At 43.6% G+C, this 18,494-nt stretch overlaps 1 protein-coding gene across 10 annotated transcripts in view; it reads right to left on the bottom strand.

The window, feature by feature from the left end:
- Positions 1–18,494, bottom strand: part of PARP4 (poly(ADP-ribose) polymerase family member 4) — a 124,530-nt gene that overhangs the window by 90,261 nt on the left and 15,775 nt on the right. For all 10 annotated transcript variants that reach the window (XM_053307714.1, XM_053307719.1, XM_053307715.1 and 7 more), the window contains exons 7-12: positions 11,270–11,419; positions 10,192–10,329; positions 7,964–8,137; positions 6,259–6,419; positions 3,221–3,358; positions 2,310–2,408 (exon numbers count right to left, since the gene is read on the bottom strand). In XM_053307714.1, coding sequence (XP_053163689.1) covers positions 2,310–2,408; positions 3,221–3,358; positions 6,259–6,419; positions 7,964–8,137; positions 10,192–10,329; positions 11,270–11,419 — 860 coding nt within the window. The remainder of the gene's footprint in view (positions 1–2,309; positions 2,409–3,220; positions 3,359–6,258; positions 6,420–7,963; positions 8,138–10,191; positions 10,330–11,269; positions 11,420–18,494) is intronic.

Below are 18,494 nucleotides of genomic sequence, written 5' to 3'. Positions count from 1 at the left end.
GCCACTGCTGATGAGTGGGTTGCCGAGTTGTCATGTACCCTCCTAAACGCAGTTAGGAGTTGTCATGTACCGAGTTGTCATGTACCCTCCTAAACTAGGCTCAGTTATCTTTCAGGGGTGCCTTGCCATCCCTGGGCAGCAAAGAACCTGATATGAGCTGGATTACAGGTGCATCCGTGGGAGGCATTTTTAAGTCCAATGGTTCCTGTTGAAAGGAATAATATCAGTTTGCTACTGCCATTGGCTTCCTATTTGTTGTGGGCAGGAGCCATTCCTTTGTTTCTGCCTCTGTAAAATGTTCAGGCATTGGCAACAACATGTCTCTAGGTCTTGGCTTAGGAAGAACTAAGTTAGCTCCTTGAGAGGGCTCTGGTGTTACTTTGGATTGTAGCCTGAGAGTGGCTATAGCTCTTGACATAAGCAGGTTAAAGTCCTCAGATAAATAGTCACTGTGAGACATTTCCAGCATCTGGCTCCTCTCCCCCTGACCATTCCCCTTCCTCCTTTTCAGGAATATGGTCTGGGTCTGGATCTCCCTCATCTGGAGCTCATCAAGGTCAACCTCCAGATCAATTATAGGCGCTGCTGGAATTTGGCACTTATCAAGAACAAAGGGCCTGGGATTCTCTGTATGGAGATCCCCAGAATTTGGACCTGAAAGATCAGATGAGCGCTGTTCTGTACGCTTGTGTTTATGATTTGTGGGTTTTTAAAAATTCTACTCTCGACAAGGAGAGATCTCACCCTTTGCTGTGGTTGCCCCTGATCCTGGGACTGCTCCTGCTCGCCCCCTGGAATGGCTGCCGCAAGCTCCTGAACATTAACGGGCTGCTGAGAAGCCTCTCTTTTTTCAGTGCCATTTTGTCTCACGTGTGCTTGTGCATGATGTTCTGGCCGATGTGGAGGGCTTTTCTGATCCCCAGGCCCTCATCTTCGCTCCAGTGGGAGGAGGCTGGGCGAAAGGGTGTGCTGCAGCTCACTTCAGCCGGTCGAAGAGCAGTTTTCTCTCGAAGGCGTGCACATGTGCTGACTGCTCACATGTTTTTGGATGTCCGCTCAGTTAATTTATGATCCCACTCATGTTGAATCAGGAATGCCCCACTCTGATGCATGTGCTCACACACTGCCTTGATACTACCACCCTGAACATTATTCTACATACAGATGAAAAAAAAGTAGAGGGAACTCTGGCGAGAAGAAATGACAATGCTCCCAAAGTCTCCCATGCCTCTCTCAGAGGCGCACTGGGACACTGTGCTACAAGTTTCATGGCCCAAAGGTGGGAAACTGGTTGCAGACTTCTCGCAAGTCTTGCCAGGCAGCGTTTTAGTGGCCGTCAAAGAAGCATTTGGAGGAGGCCATCCTGGGGTTCTGGTTGCTGCAGGGAGCTGCCCTGCTGTTTTCCTTGGGAACCAGGATCATCCTAGTCCTCCCTGCTTGCTCCATTTCAAAGGAAAGGGGAGACAGGATCAGAATCTAAAGGATTTGGAAAGAAGGTATTTGGATGAGGAGAAAGAATTGAACCTCCCTGGAGCTACGCAAGACTGAAAAAACTGGGGCGGAGCTATCCTCCTTGGGCTCTAGTAGGCTTCTGTTCTTTTAGCTAATTGCTATACTCCTGCCTAGAGGCACATGAGGAGGATAACCCACAGAGATGTCCTTGACTCCAGCAGCTGAGAAGGTTCTTCCACCCAATTTAACCTCAAAACAATTGTGCATGTGTGTTTATGTTGATTGACAGCAGAATCTGGTTGAAGGTGAGCTTTATAGTTGAGTGGAGACTTGAACCTGGGTGTTTCCACTATAGCACCAACACTATCTAAACACTATACACACTGGCTCCCCAAAGTGACAATGGTCTTGTGATTTATTCAGAAACATAACAATGTGTACTAACATATTAGTACAGTTGTCCCTTACCAACCATGAGGGTTCTGTTCCAGGAAACCCTCGCAGTTGGCGAATTCACGGTTGGGAAGCAATAGGGAATAACTGAAGGGGAATTGCAGTTGCGGAAAGACCGAAAATAAGGTTAAAAATATATAGAATCGCCCCCTGACCCCCCAAATGTCCCCCTGGTCCCCGGAAATTATACCCAAACTCTCCAAAGTCAGCCCCTGGCCCCCAGAACCCCCCCAAACTGCCATTAAAAAAAACTTGCAAAACCATGAATCGCGGTTGGTGAGGGTGGTCACAATTTCCCAGTCGCAAATACCCAAATATACGATTGGGAAAACCTCAATTGGCAAGGGACAACTGTAATACCATTAAAAAGTTCTCAAATGTTACTATCACTAAGTTTTTCAGACCTTATGGCATCGCTGAAATAAATACCACTGCCCAAGTTCCCAGAATCAGTTCTTTCCAAGCCATGTTCTTCAACCACTATCTTTGGCAGGAGAAGTCCTCTAAAAAATAAAGATTGACATGTTAAAGGCATCCTGGCATGCAGACACACAGTTACTATGAACTAGTAATAGCCTGTCGTTAATTGCAGGGATAAGGAGGGGAAGGGGGCATGAGTATGGCCTATAATGTTTATTAGAAACTTTTACATCATGCCTTTCAGCCCCAAAGAGAGTCCACAAGGCATCTCAAACAAATTTAAAAGACAGCATCTTAAGATACTAATATAACAAGATGGCTACAGCCAGCAAAATCCTAATAGCAACTCAAGGACTGAAAAATCAGAATAAAGGTCTGACTGAACAGAAATGCTTTTACCATCTGCCAAACCACCATTAATGAGGTGGACAGACAAGCCTCCCAAAGAAGTGAGTATGGCAGTCTGGGCCTAGCTCTCTCCCTGACTCTTCACTCTCAATGGATAAGGATTTCGAGACAGAAAGAAGGCTAGAAGGCTCTCCCTGCACTTTCCCACCTGAAGCTCACCGCTGCATGTTGTCTGCACAGTGGCAACGTTTGCAATTTAAAGGGCTTCAGGGAAGGTGGGAGAGGGCCCACAGCTCCTCAATCCAGTTACTTGCGACTGCTGCATGAGAGAAAAAGAGAAGCTCTGGCTAGTCTGACCAAGCCACCTCCATTTCCCCCCCAGCTGTTCATCAGAAAAGTCTGACTCTCGAGATCTTTCTCTGCATTCCCACCCAGAGAAGAATGAGTCTTTGATAGGCAATATAATTATATTGCTCATGGTTATACATACATACAGAGTAGAAAAGCATCAACAAAGCAAATTTGGGAAAACACAATGTGCCATTACCGAGAAAGGATTCCAACAAAGTTGCGAGGTGGTGAAGCATGGAATAAGGACTGAACGTTGCCAAGACAACTCTCGAAATTTGCTGTTTCTCTTAATCTGCCAACTTTATATATCTGCAAAACTTCTATTGGATTTCCACTGCAAAGAATTTAAAATGAATACAAAGATCACATGATTTCTTTATGGAAGACATATTTTTGTTTGAGCTACAGCTGCTCCACCTGCGAAGTAACAAAAATTATTGAACATGCTGCCCTGTGTAGAACTTGTGGGACGTGGTGTGTATGTGTGTGTGTGCGCACGCACCACAGGTAGTAAGTGGCTGTGACCTAGGGGCAGGCAGCTACACGGTACAGTGAAGGCTGAGATGCACAAAACTAGAGATATTAAAGCCACCCCGCTCATGGAAAAATATGGGTAATCGCCCTCCCTCATTTTCCAGATTCTTGGAATAAAATAACTACTCTGCCCCTGCAGTTTTTTCCAAACTTTTCTGGGCTCCTTAAATCTCGACATATGCCCTGCTACAGGAAACAGGAGGCAGGCAGGTAGATTAAATGTTATGGTACTGATACATCTAGGCCACATTGTGACGTTACTAGTTTATTGCACAAGCACTGGTATCCAACCTTTTGTTCAGGTAAGGTGGCAGCAGGGAGGGAGAAACAAAGCTGCATCCTAGCCTCATACTTTAATTGTACTTGGGATTAGGGATGTGCAGAATGTTCTAAGCTTGGAACATTCAAACTCAAAATGGGATGTTTTGAGTGTTCTGAGCTCAGAATAGAACACCCTTCAAATAGGGGGCCTGTTCTCAGCTTGTAACGGAACAGAACTGTTCCGTGCTGAAACGTTCTGGGTGTTCTGTGTTTTTAAAAATATATTCATAATATATTCAGGGTGGTGCTGGGGGCAGCGGCGAGAGTTTACTTTTAGCATTAAATTAAATCAAGCTCGTACCAGTGGTAATAGTAGTAGCAGCAGCAGGCGTACTGCTGGCACTGAAAGCCGTAGTGGCGGTGTTCCAGCCAGTATCCCAGGCGGCGGCAGCATGTCCACCCTGACTATGTTAAGATTTTTTTAAAGGTGTGCCCTGCTAACTTGGCAAAGAGGCACCTTTTAACATGGTGATTCTCTTTATTTAGCAAGGGGAGAGTAACTGGCCCTATCCACCCCCAGCACAGTACCTCCAGTGACCGTTGCTGGTGTCTGTCTTATGTTTCTTTTTAGATTCTGAGCCCTTTGGGCACAGGGAGCCATCTTATTTATTTATTATTTCTCTGTGTAAACCGCCCTGAGCCACTTTTGGAAGGGCGGTACAGAAATCAAATAAATAATAATAATAAATAATAATAAAAACCTGGAACACTCGGACCGTCCGACTGTCTCTGACCAAGGCAGAACAGTTATGATTTGCCGAAACACCAGGTTGCCTCTGGTGTTACAGTCGGAACATTCCGGCCATTTGGTGTTGTGTTCCGTGCGCACCTCTACTTGGGATGAGATTTTTTAAAAGAAAAATAATATCCTGCTTTTAAATTTAAATTTTAAAATTAAATTTATTAATTAAATTTTAAACTTAATGCCTAAAACTTGTCTGATTAGATGCCAGGTGAGCAGCCCTGGGGAATGCTTTTCAGGGAGTTTGGTCACTACCTCTGAAAAAAGCACTTTCCCTGGTAAATACCCACTTAACATGTGATAGTGGGAGTACTCACAGAAACCCCTTGCAAGGGGCAGAAATGAGGTTAGAGGTGCTGAAGAGGCAGTGCCAGGCCCAGAGGATGAGGACTAAAATATCAGGCACTAAAAGACCAGGATGAGGACTATAAGCAGCAGCATAGGGAGGCTGGTGGCGGCCTGTGTGAGGCCACCGCCATGGCTCCCTGGCCCCACGTCTGATGTCAGACGCGGGGGCGTGGTCTTCCTCCCAAATGAGGCCACACAGCCCCATTTGGAAGGGAGATCAGCCTGCGCTGCATTGGGCAGTGCGACCCAGAGCGACTCTCCATGCCTTAAAGGCAGGGAGAGCCGTTCCGGCTGTGCTGCCAATGCAGTGTGGGCTGATCTCTCTCCTAATAGGGGCTGTGCAGTCCTGTTTGGGAGGGAGATTGATCAGCCCTGCTGCGTTGGCAACCAGGAGCAGCTCTCCCTGCCTTTAAGGCAGGGAGAGTCACTCCAGCCATGCTGCCAATGCAGCGCGGGCCGATTTCAGCTCCAAACGGGGCCACGCAGCCCTGTTTGGGACCAAAATAATGCCCCCCCCCATGTCAGATGTGGGGTGTGTGTCTGGGGCCGTGCTCGTAGTCCCTGACTGGTGGCAGGCCGAGTTCTTTGAACCCGTTGGCCCAATGGTGGCTCCACCCCTGACTACAAGACCAGTGCCTGGCAGAAGGGAGAAATATGTAAAGAGGCTGGAAAATAGGAGGGCCTGCTGGAAACACTAAACTTTTCTGACCAAATGGGCAGAGATAAGAAAGAGAAAACCTGCTGGGAATTTTGCATCGCCACAAGGCACAACTCCAGAACCTAGGGATGACTGGAATTCTAAGGATTCATTGAGAGCCAAGTCTGAGTTCGAGCATGGCTTCATTAGGACTTGGTCACAGAAGCTGTTTGTGATGCTAGCGCTAAGCTACGGTATATGAATAATAAGAGATCTATTTCCCCTCACCACTGAGTAACCACAACTAGGCTCCACACATCTGTAGTGAAAATATAGGATAGAGGAGCAAATTGCAGCCAAGTTTGAACCTTTTATTTTAGAAATTGTGTTCTCATCACTAATTAGGAACATGGGAAGCCTGGAACTGAGCTCATGTCTCTCCTATGAGACCTCTGAAGACCTCCTATGAGACCTATGAAGCTGCCGATCAAAATATTTTTTATATTAACTGTGTTTAAGAAACATTTTGAACTTTTCTCCTATGCACATGTTTTTAAAATGATTCTTACAGATCCTTCAGAACTTTTAAAAAAAAAAGTGTTGAAGCTTGGCAGTACAACATTAGAAAGAACACACCACTCTTAAAACTTACCTGTCTTTATTTTGGACCAATTGCTGTTTAACATTATGGAATTCTTCAGTGTATTCATCAAGAACATCTATTTTGCATTTCAAAGCCCGGTACTTGGAAAGCGATGATAGGTTTGGAACTGACATATTTGTTTCACGAATATTCAGCATGTCCCTGATTAGCTACAAAAAATAATATAGAAGTGAAGAGTTGCCAAATTTCTTGGACACACGGCATATAGCTTCATTATTACTCTTCAAACAGGTCTGAGCTTCAAAAGAGAGTTATATCAAGCTGAAGATCAGCAATAATTGGGATGCAACACAAGTGAGGCTTTTTATCACTGGGGAAAACCCCTGTCAAAATAATATACAGCATATATGCATCCAGCAACAAGACTCTACGGGCACATACTCAAGCTCTTTTCCCTTTAATTAAATGCTAATCCATTTTTTGTATTCACATAGCATACTTAAACATTGGCAGGATGATGGTCCTATCCCCTCATTTCATTCCTCTTGTTTATGGATTGTAATCTAGGCTTGAAATTGTTCATCCAGAACAAAAGGGTAAGAGCTATTTAAATCTGCAGTGAAAAACTATGATGTTTATATAGAGAAGCAGTAATGAATAAAAGTTAATCTTGATTTTTTAAAATCATGTATTATTTTTCCAATATATTAATCAGTATGGTAAACTAGTTAAAATGGGTGGAGGGAACAAAATACCCCAACCTTATCATAATTATTTTATAGTTTCAACTAACTTCCCCCTGCCAGGAGAAGCACTTTGAGATTGCAATAATTTAAATGCTGGTGCATGACATTTGATAAAAACTGATTTAGTACTGTATGAAGGTAAGCAATAAGGTAGCAGTACTGCAAGCTATGGAGATCTGCCTAGGAGCGCAGCAGGACTAAAAGAACTGGGTGTAGCTATCCGTCCCGGGCTCTTAAGACTTGTAATATGTTTCAATTAGCCCTGCCTGGGAGCATGTGGGGAGATGTCTTCGGCTCCAGGCAGCCGAGAACAGGCTCTTTTGTCCCCATAATTGTTGGTCCCTGCTAACTGGGCAAAGGAGCACCTTTCAAAATGGTAATTCTCTTTATATTAAGCAGGAAGAGAGCAACTGGCCCTGTTTAACTCCAGCAGAGTGGTTGTTACCGGTGTCTCCCTTGTGTTACTTCTTAGACTGGTGATAGGGAACCATCTTATTTTCAATGTAAACTCCTTTGAGAACCTTTTTATTGAAAAGTGTTATATTAACAGTAGTAGTAGTAGTAGTAGTAGTAATAGTAGTAGAAGAAGAAGAAGAAGCTCTTATGATATGTAGCCAACAGCACTCCCTGATGAGCAAAACCTTCCAACAGAAGGTCTGATGCACCCTGTTATTTTGACATATATGCTTTACCTGGTACACATCTTAACATTTGCAATCTTGACCAGGATTCATGGGAATATTGGGGGATCAGAACTCTCTAAGGTTCATAGGGACATAGGAAGCTGCCATTTTCCGAGTCAGACCATTGGTCTATCTAGCTCAGTATTGTCTACACAGACCGGCAGTGGCTTCTCCAAGGTTGCAGTTCAAAAAGTTCAAAAGGAGTACTGCTATATTTTCAATATACTTACCTGATGAAACTCACTGTATTTGTGAGTCAGATTACAAACAGAAAGCGCTGAATATAGGTATCAGTGTTCATCACACATTTAAAATGATGGTTACCTGACAGAGATCCTGCTTGTCAGATAAAAGTTTTTTGCTAACATCATAATCCAGCCCGCTTCTGTGGGGTATGGTTTTATAGAACTCCAAGATCATTGTGGTCAGCTCCTCTGCAGATTTCATTTCATCCAGTGCCTTCTTCACTCGAAGGAGAATACCTTCTGCTTTGCTCACCTTTTCAGAAAATATGAATAATATTTAATAATATTCATTCTGCTTTGCTGACCTTTTCAGAAAATAATAATATTAAACATGGTAAGCAAAATATGGTTTGCTTTAAAAGGAAGGGAAGAGGAAAGAAAAAGAAACAGCAAACATGAGGATGCATAAGAAGGCCCAAACTGGTTATGCCCCTTCTATATGGAGAAATTTGTTTTTGTGACTTGTTAATGCTGCCTTAAGTGTAGCAACATGAGCTTCCAGGAGTGGGGGAGGCAATCTTGGCTCTCCAGATGTTGTTGAACTACAACTCCCAGCATCCTCAGCGGGAGTGGTATTTCAACAACAGCTGGCGCTTTCCCAGACAGGAGGCTTTACCACAGGTTTTCTGTGAGGCTTTACTGTGAGTTCAAAGTTGCCCCCAACTTTTTAAAATCCTGGATATAAATCAGGCTACACTCTAATTAAAAACCTGAATTGTGTGTGAAGTGCTCCCTGATAGCTCGCAGGGACTTCAGGGTGAATTTGGCCGATATGTGAATGCACACCTCCACGTGGAGGAGATGAGAACTAAAAACCAGGTATGAAAAACTTCCTGGAGAGCAAAGATTGCCTCCCCCTGTTCCAGGGCCTCCTTAACCTGTAGGTTTACTTCACCATAAAATAGGAGTCCACAGCCTAAGCAGCGTTCCCTCTAACAGGAATTCTCAGATGTTGTTGACTAAAACTCCCATAATCCCCAGCCAAAGGCCATTGCAACTGGGGATACTGGGAGCTGTAGTGAAGAACATCTGGGGATCCCTACTAGAGTGAATACTGGTCTCCAGGCTTATCCAAGAAGAGCTGTGACTTTATGCCCTGACTACATGGTAGCCTTTCCCCTCACTGTCCCCAAGCTCCTAATTCAAAGATAAAATGGAGGCCTTATGGAATGGATGGCGGAACTGCTTTGCTACATTTGCTCCTTTAAAAGAACCCATGATGTGTGCTCTTTTTCTGAGAGCGCGTATCTACTTTTATGAGGGTGGGGTTTCTGGAGAGGGAGAATGTACAGCCTTCAAGGGGTTACTTTTCATTTCATTTTAAGGAAAGGTTCACAGAGTGACAGGGAGTTGCTATGTGGAAATTAAAAAAAGATAAGTTTTCATATAATTTAAGATTTATTCATCAGCTAGATGAATACTCCCATGCTGGAGTAATACAGCAAGAGGGAACATTTGGTCATTGAAGCATCTAAAAATACCATGGTAACAACAAAATAAGCAAGCCACAAAATAGCACAGGCATGGTACAGGGTATGAGAGTTGTGCTGTTCATCCCCAATCACTTGGCAAGCAATATGTAGTTATTTCCGGTAAAACCACATTCTGCATGACAATACATGAGAGCCAGCTTGGTGTAGTGGTTAGAGTGATGCCCTTGGACCGGGGAGACCCAAGTTCAAATCCCCATTCAGCCATGAAACTAGCTGGGTGACTCTGGGTCAGTCACTTCTCTCCCAGCCTAACCTACTTCACAGGGTTGTTGTGAAAGAGAAACTTAAGTACGTAGTACACCACTCTGGGCTCCTTGGAGGAAGAGCGGGATATAAATGTAAAATAATAAATAATAAATAATAATACAATAGCAATACCTCTGTTACATCAGAGTCACATGACAAGGAGTAACATTTGCACAGACTGAATTACTGTGTGCTGAATTACTGGGGTATGTGACACAGCCTCAATAGAAGTGCTACTGCATACTTGCTATATGGATCTCATGCAACACATGAATAATTGCACCAAAACTAAACTTCTGCAAAGAAGTCCCAAGTAAAGTAACGGAGTGCTCTGATCCCATATAGATGCTCAAATTCTGAGTGGAAGGGAATCCTCTTTCAACTTTTTGGAATTCTGAGGCTACTTTCCACATCAGACAGCAGGGCAGGAGAAGCTTCAGGGACTAATTTATCACTGCCTTGTCCCACCCTCTCATGGGAGAAAGGGGCAGGAGCCCTAGTGCTGCTGCTCCCCCATGCCAAGCCACGGTTCCCAGGGAGCCAATATTTCCAAGCAGAACTGCCTTACATCATTGAGGCTGATGCTGGTTACTGGTTTAGCTAACAGATGATCCAGGTGTCCAAGTGCTTCACTCCAAATCAGTTCCACAAACACAGCCACTTCTTCAGACAAAGTGCTGGAACTGATGGCTTCTTCTACAAGCACCTGCAATATACCACTGAAATCAAACCACTAAAAAGTAATCAAGTGTTAAAAAGCAGTTTTTACACAACACTATCAAAAAAAGATGCAATCACTTTGAAACCCTAAAATATATCTCCAAGCCATGCAGATGGTTTGCACCAGAAAATGCAGAACAAGTATACATAGAAGCAGTACATTTGTTTATCCCCACTTGTCCCTCCACAACCATGTTTTCTCAAGTCAGTTTGAATATGAAGTATATCTGTCCAATCTGGCAAATGCCTGAAAAATTGTATCATCTCACCTGCATTTTTCCTCACTTCTCCTATCCACATTTTAGGTAGGAAGAAGGCAATTGGCTAGGAATTCTACTTCCCTAAGCTGACCCTCACAAACAGAGAAGAAGCAGTTCCCACCAAAGAAGCCAGCCCAGCTTCTTTGGCTTCATTTTACATGGGAATCCAAGTTTAGAGGCCTCACACTTTGAGATCCTAAAACAAATGCAGGAGACCCTCATGGGTTCTCTACCTGCAATTTCACATATCCATGGCTGGGTCATAGGGACCTGGTTTCTTAATTTGCAGGGCAAAAATAGGGCCATTTTCCCCCATCTGCAGTTCCCAAATGACCAAAAATGACTTATGATGTCATTTCCAGCTGTCATTTTATAGTACGGAGGCACTTTGCAGCTTTCTCTCAAAACACACATGCATACACACAGATGGCCAAAAATTGGAGGATGGGGGAGGGCATTGCTGGAGAGCAAAGTCCTGTGGTTATTTCTGCTCCCCATCCCCATTTTTCTTGTGATTTCAGCAGCACACTTCATTGTGTTTAGGAACCTAACACCCCAATCCCCATAGGGTTAAAGACTCTTTTTCGCAGTTTTGTTATCCACAGAAATAAGCGAGAATGGAACCCCCACAAATTTTAAAAGGCAAGAATTAAAAATTGTGCTAACCTCTTGCAATTTTACTGAAGCTAAATATTCAGCATTATTTGGAAAGTCTTTTCTTAACCGAAAATCCAAATTCTTCAGATGTTCAATACAAACCACATAGGTTCTTCTAGCTTCCTCAGAAGTCTTGGCTGGTATAAATTGTTTGTGATCCTGAGAACAAAGAGTATACAAAGGAAAAATCACACAAAAAGGGAAAATTTCAGACTGACATCTAGCCATCTAGAGATGATCTTACATTCTAATTTATCTTGTAAAGATAAAGTTGTGCCGTCGAGTCAGTGTTGACTCCTGGAGACCACACAGCCATGTGGTTTTCTTTTGGTAGAATACAAGAGGGGTTTACTATTGCCATCTCCCGCGCAGTATGAGATGATGCCTTTCAGCATCTTCTTATATCGCTGCTGCCTGATATAGGTGTTTCCCATAGTCTGAGAAACATACCAGTGGGGATTCGAACCAGCAACCTCTTGCTCCCCAGGCAAGTTACTTCCTTGCTGTGCCAATTTATTTTGTGCTGTGGTGTAAATGTCTTTCAGACTGAAGCCCATAACCCGGCTACAAGCTTGATGTAGGGAACACTAAGGACTGGAGCTATATTTCTGTAACAGTTCTTGCTGTGATAGGCAGACTTGTTCTTGCCCAGCCTTTCTCAAAACGGCTGCTTAAATATAAAATGCTAAGCAATGCTTAAAGATTGAAATGTGAAAGTAGTTTTTTTCCTTATGAACACATTTACTATTTTTGTAACAGATTTTTGTTTCTCAAATGTTTGAGAAGAAGTTTCATGAAACTTGGCAACAGAAGCTTTTTGTCAGAGACAACCATATTGAGTTGCTGAGATCATTATCAGCGAAAGAAAACTTCTGGATGTGTGCGGAGAGAGAGTGTGTGTACCAGCAAAAATGAGCACTGTAAGCTATAACAGGCTGAGATCATACACAGAGTGCAATGTGAACATTTCCAAAGGCAGAGGAAGGAGCTCCAGGATGTGCCTAGGACAAGCTGACCTGGACCAGCAACCAAAGGCTGGAATCCAAGGGACTTCTCAAAGGAGACTTGCTAAAGAATCTAGAGGGACTTTCCATTGATGTGTCCGAGGAATGAAGCCCAAAAGCCAGGAAGACCACCCTGCCACAGCAGCTATATAATGCCACAGCAAGTCCATGGAGTTAAGAAGAAAATATACCATCTCAAGTCACAGGACACTGTGTAGCACCTTTCTTCTTCACCTGTGATAAAACCAAGCACCACCTAAGCTTTTTGGCTAGGTAGAGAGAAGTAGACCTGGGATATAAATGTGACTTGTACTGAGATGCTGTTATCCTAAAGCTATGTTTCCTTAGTGGATTTCTGTTTTCATAGTCGCAACTATTATGCTTGCCAACATAATTATTAATGGTTATTGTCCATTAATAATTAGAAATTGAATTAATAATCATAATAATAATAATAATAAACATCAATCATGCTCTGCACCCCCGCAGTGATGTAGATAGGCTCTACCTCCCTCGCAGCTCAGGTGGAAGAGGAATGCTGCAAGTCCATCAAACAGTAGAGGAGGAGAAAAGAGGCCTTGAAGAATATATCAAGGACAGTGAAGAAGATGCACTTAAAATGGTCAATAACGAGAAACTATTCAACACCAATGAAAGAAAGCAGGCCTACAAGAAAGAACAAGTCAAGAACCAAGCAGAAAAATGGAAAAATAAGCCCCTGCATGGTCAATATTTGCACAATATAACTGGAAAATCAGACATCACCATGACCTGGCAATGGCTTAAGAATGGTTACTTGAAGAAAGAAACAGAGGGTTTAATACTGGCTGTGCAAGAACAGGCACTAAGAACAAATGCAATAAGAGCAAAAGTAGAAAAGTCAACAACAAACAGCAAGTGCCGCCTTTGTAAAGAAGCAGATGAAACTGTGGACCACCTAATCAGCTGTTGTAAAAAGATCGCACAGACTGACTACAAACAAAGGCATGACAAGGTAGCAGGGATGATACACTGGAACATCTGCAAAAAAATACAAGCTACCTGTAGCCAAACATTGGTGGGACCATAAAATTGAAAAAGTGGAAGAAAATGAAGATGTAAAAATATTATGGGACTTCTGACTACAAACAGACAAATATCTGCCACACAATACACCAGATATACAGGTGAAACTCGGAAAATTAGAATATCGTGCAAAAGTCCATTAATTTCAGTAATGCAAATTAAAAGGTGAAACTGATATATGAGACAGACCCATTACATGCAAAGCGAGATAAGTCAAGCCTTAATTTGTTATAATTGTGATGATCATGGCATACAGCTCATGAAAACCCCAAATCCACAATCTCAGAAAATTAGAATATTACATGGAACCAATAAGACAAGGATTGTAGAATAGAACAATATCGGACCTCTGAAAAGTATACAGTGTACTGTGCTTGACTGGCCAGCAAACTCGCCTGACCTGACCCCATAGAGAATCTATGGGGCATTGCCAAGAGAAGGATGAGAGACATGAGACCAAACAATGCAGAATTGCTGAAGGCCGCTAATGAAGCATCCTGGTCTTCCATAATACCTCATCAGTGCCACAGGCTGATAACATCCATGCCACGCCGCATTGAGGCAGTAATTGCTGCAAAAGGGGCCCAAACCAAGTACTGAATACATATGCATGCTTATACTTTTCAGAGGTCCGATATTGTTCTATTCTTCAATCCTTGTCTTCTTGGTTCCATGTAATATTCTAATTTTCTGAGATTGTGGATTTGGGGTTTTCATGAGCTGTACGCCATGATCATCACAATTATAACAAATTAAGGCTTGACTTATCTCGCTTTGCATGTAATGCGTCTGTCTCATATATCAGTTTCACCTTTTAATTTGCATTACTGAAATTAATGGACTTTTGCACGATATACTAATTTTCCGAGTTTCACCTGTATCTGTAGTCGAGAAGAAAGAAAAACAAGTTAAAATAATCGACATAGCAATACCAGGGGATAGCAGAATAGAAGAAAAAGAAATAGAAAAAAATCACCAAATACAAAGATCTACAAATTGAAATTGAAAGGCTGTGGCAGAAAAAGACGAAAATAATCCCAGTGGTAATTGGCGCCCTGGGTGCAGTTCCAAAAGACCTTGAAGAGCACCTCAACACCATAGGGGTCACAGAAATCACCATCAGCCAATTACAAAAAGCAGCTTTACTGGGAACAGCCTATATTCTGCGACGATATCTATAATAATTGACAATAAAATTCTGGCATCCCAGGTCCTTGGGAAGGACTCGATGTCTGGATAAAACAAACCAGTCAATAACACCTGTCTGACTGTGTAAACAAGAAATAATAATAATAATAGTCACCAGTGCTGAATATTTTTGATACAGCCATATTAGGATTTTATCGAACTCAAGGAGGTAATTTTCTTCCAGCTGCCATTAAATTATTTACAGCAAAATCAACTGCACAGCTTCTATATGGAGCGCTATTAGGCCCTTATTCCAACTTTGGGCCTCCTGAAAAAGTACCATCTGGATTCTTAAGTTCTTTATTTTTGACTCACAGTAGTATTACTAATGAAGCCTTGAGACTGGAGGATGGGCTACTTAGAATTGAAGCTAAAGCTTGACTAGTTATTCTAACTACATGGCTAAGGCTGAATCTAATTCCAATAGGGCTGATCTCTTTAATACTATCTGCTGGGATGCCATGTTACCTGGTTGCCTGTGTGGTCTTGTGGAGTACAGAGGAGGGGATGGCATCCCTTCTGTGAGGCTTCTGCTCCCTTCAGAGGAGGGGAGGTGTGAGAAGGGCCCAGACTGGTTGGGTCCCGGTAGGATTGAGAAGGCAAGGCAGGGAGAGCTGCAGGGAACAGCTCCAGGGAGACAGCTAGGTTAGGTGGGGCAGGAAGCAAGGTCAGGAAGGGGGTGGGACTAGAAGTAGGCTTTAAGCCCTGTCAGCTCTGCACTGGGGCATTTAAAGACAAGGCAGTCGATGATGGAGGGCTCCTTCTGCATAGAGGAGCTGGGAGTTCCCCAGGAGAAGGAACCGGCTGAATGCAGCAAGCCAGGAGAATGACTCCGGTGACAAACTAACCTCCTTCCCTGACTGTTTCTGAGGCTGACCTTTTCTGTTCCTACCCAGTCATGGAGTTCAAGAAGGGCCAGGAGTCCCCTGGGAGTTTGACACTGTCTGATAAATACTGGTCAAATTGGTGGAAGAGCATTATATGTAAGATATTATTTCGTATGGCCGCTCACCTGAGCATTTATCATCACGATTTGATAAGGCCAAGGATATTATTAAATGACAAGTCTGGGACATGGAGTTCAAGAACAATGTAAGTAGAGCTTCAAGTATATACTGACCTCTTAGAGAGTCTTTAAGATCTCTCCCAGCAGCTTCCCTGTTTTCACTCACTTATTCTAAGTATTGAAGGGCCTTCACTAGAACTCATCTTAATGCTCTCCGCTCGGCATTTTTAGAGGGCAGGTACAGCAAAAATCCAGCTTCCCAGTAGTTATAGTTTTCCGGTGACATTCAAGGAAACTGTTCATTTCCTTTTATGATGCATATTCTATTTTGACTCTCAGTTAAGGTTAATTTCACCTTTCTTTAAAAATTTCCCGAGCCATCCAGATGAATTTTATATTGTGCATCTTTTAGCCAATAAATATCCCGATGTTACATATGAAGTAGTAAAATTTTGTTTCTTAGCCAAAAGGGCTCGCTGCATTCTGGAAGCTCCTCCATGATTATGACCATATTGGTCTTTGAATTTCGGAAGCAGTATGTATTGCATTTATTATTTTACGTATTTAGTATTTTAATGTATCATATTTCTATACCGCCTGATATGTGCATCCCTATGCTGTGTACATAAGTTAAATACAATAGAAAAAAAGAATAAAATGATTAAAGCAAATATGACATAAAACCAATTAAAATTAATTAAAAGCCGGGGGTGGGGTTGTATCCTAGGGGACTTTTTTAAAAAATCCAAAGATGGAGAAACTCTGATTTTAACAGGTTGTGCATTCCAGAGCCCTGGGGCAGCCATAGAGAAGGCCTGGTCCCAAGCAGCCATCAAACAAGCCGGTGTTAGCTGTAACCGGACCTCCCCAGATTATCTTAATAGGCAGGAGGGCTCATGACAATGGAGGTGCTCTCTTAAATACCCTGGACCCAAGCTGTTAAAGGCTTTATAGATAATGACCAGCACTTTGTATTTCACTCGGAAACATATCGGCAGCCAGTGCAGTTCTTTTAAGATCGGTGTTATATGGTCTCTTCGGGTTATCCCAGAGACCCGTCTGACTGCCACATTCTGCACCCACTGTAGTTTCTAGACTACATACACAGGCAGCCCCACATAGAGTGCATTACAGTAGGTAAGCCTGGAGGTTACCAGCATATATACCACTGTTTTAAAGTCATTTCTTCTTCTGGCTCTCCTGCCAGCTCTTTGACCTTGGAAAGCAATGCCAACCACCCACAGAGCCTTGTCTTGCTCCTTTATTGGTCCAGGTCGGTCCAGAATAAACCTGAAATCATCCATGATTTGATTCTAGATGAAAGGGGTTGATCTGGTATGTATCACAGAGATTTGGTTGGGGGAGGCTGGTGGCCTAGTCCGGTCCCAGCTTCTCCCTCCGGGGTGCTCTGTTGAAGATCAAGGGGTGTGTGTGTGGGCAGGGAGGTGGAGTGGCTGTGGTCTATAAGAACACTACCTCCCTTGCCAGGATCCCTGTCAAAGTGTCTGACTATATTGAATGTGTGTACTTAAGTTTGGGGACCAGCGATAGACTGAGATTTCTGTTGGTGTACCGATCACCCTGCTGCCCAACAGAGTCCCTAACTGAGCTGACGGACTTGGTCTCGGGCTTGGCATTGGAGTCTCCCAGGCTTGGAGATGCTGGGAGATGCTGTGATGCTGGGGGACTTTAATGTTCACTTTGGGACCAATTTGTCCGCGGCAGCTCAGGAGTTCATAGCAGCCATAACAACTATGAGTCTATCCCAAGTGGTCTCAGGGCCGACACATATTGCTGGTCACACACTTGATCTGGTCTTTCATTCTGAACAGGGTGGTGTTCCATGGGTGGGGACTCCTGTGATTTCCCCATTGTCATGGATGGATCACCATCTGGTTAAGGTGGGACTCACAACCACGTCCCACCTCCGGAGGGGAGAGGGGCCCATTAGGATGGTCTGCCTGAGGAGGTTATAGGATCCAATAGGATTCCAAAAAGCCTTGGAGGAATTTACTGTTGGCTCTGTCGGTGACCCAGTTGACACTTTGGCGGAGAATTGGAACAACCAACTCACAGGGCAGTGGACACAATTGCTCCTAAGTGTCCACTCCGACCCACTTCGAAACAGGCCCCTTGGTATATGGAACAACTATGGGGGCTGGAGCAGCGAGGCAGAGCGCAAGCAAAGAAAGACTTGACTTGAATCCGATAGATTATTACATAGAGCGCATTTGAAGATCTATGCTCAAGTGATTTGTGTGGCAAAGAAGTTATTCTTTTCCGCCCATATTGCATCCACAAGTTCACATCCGGTGGAGTTCTTCAGGGTTGTGCAGGTGCTAGTGTGTCCCCCTTCCCCTTGAATCAGTACTTGGAACCAATTACTCGCTGTGACGTTTTAAATGACTTTTTTGTGGATAAAATCTCTCGTATTCAGACTGATTTAGATTCAAACTCCACAATTGTTACAGTGTCTGATGCCAAGGTGTCCAGCAGCTCCTCTTATGTGATGACTCTGGATCAGTTTCAGTTTGTGAGTCCTGATAATGTGGACAAGTTGCTCAGAATGGTGCGGCCTACCACCTGCCCTCTTGATCCTTGCCCGACATGGCTTATACTATCTGGCAGGGAGGCTGTTGTAGAGGGCCTGGTAGAGATCATAAATGCTTCTCTGAGGGAGGGCAGGATGCCTCCTTGTGTTAAGGAGGCAATCATTAGACCCCTTCTGAAGAAGCCTGCCTTGGCTCCCCCATAGTTAAGCAACTACAGGCCTGTCTCCAACCTCCCATGGCTGGGCAAGGTGACTGAGGTATTGGTGGTCTCCCAGCTCCAGGCAGTCTTGGAGGAAACTGATTATCTAGCCCATTTCAAACTGGCTTTTGAGCAGGCTATAGGGTGGAGAGTGCCTTGGTCGTTCTGATGGATGATTTCCAATTGGGAACTGACAGAGGGAATGTGACTTGGTTGGTCC

Source organism: Hemicordylus capensis, chromosome 3 (genome assembly GCF_027244095.1).
Source record: "Hemicordylus capensis ecotype Gifberg chromosome 3, rHemCap1.1.pri, whole genome shotgun sequence".
In the NCBI taxonomy this organism is placed as follows: domain Eukaryota; kingdom Metazoa; phylum Chordata; class Lepidosauria; order Squamata; family Cordylidae; genus Hemicordylus; species Hemicordylus capensis.
The sequence above is the reverse complement of the archived record's forward strand: the minus strand, read 5'-3'. Positions and strand labels throughout refer to the sequence as shown.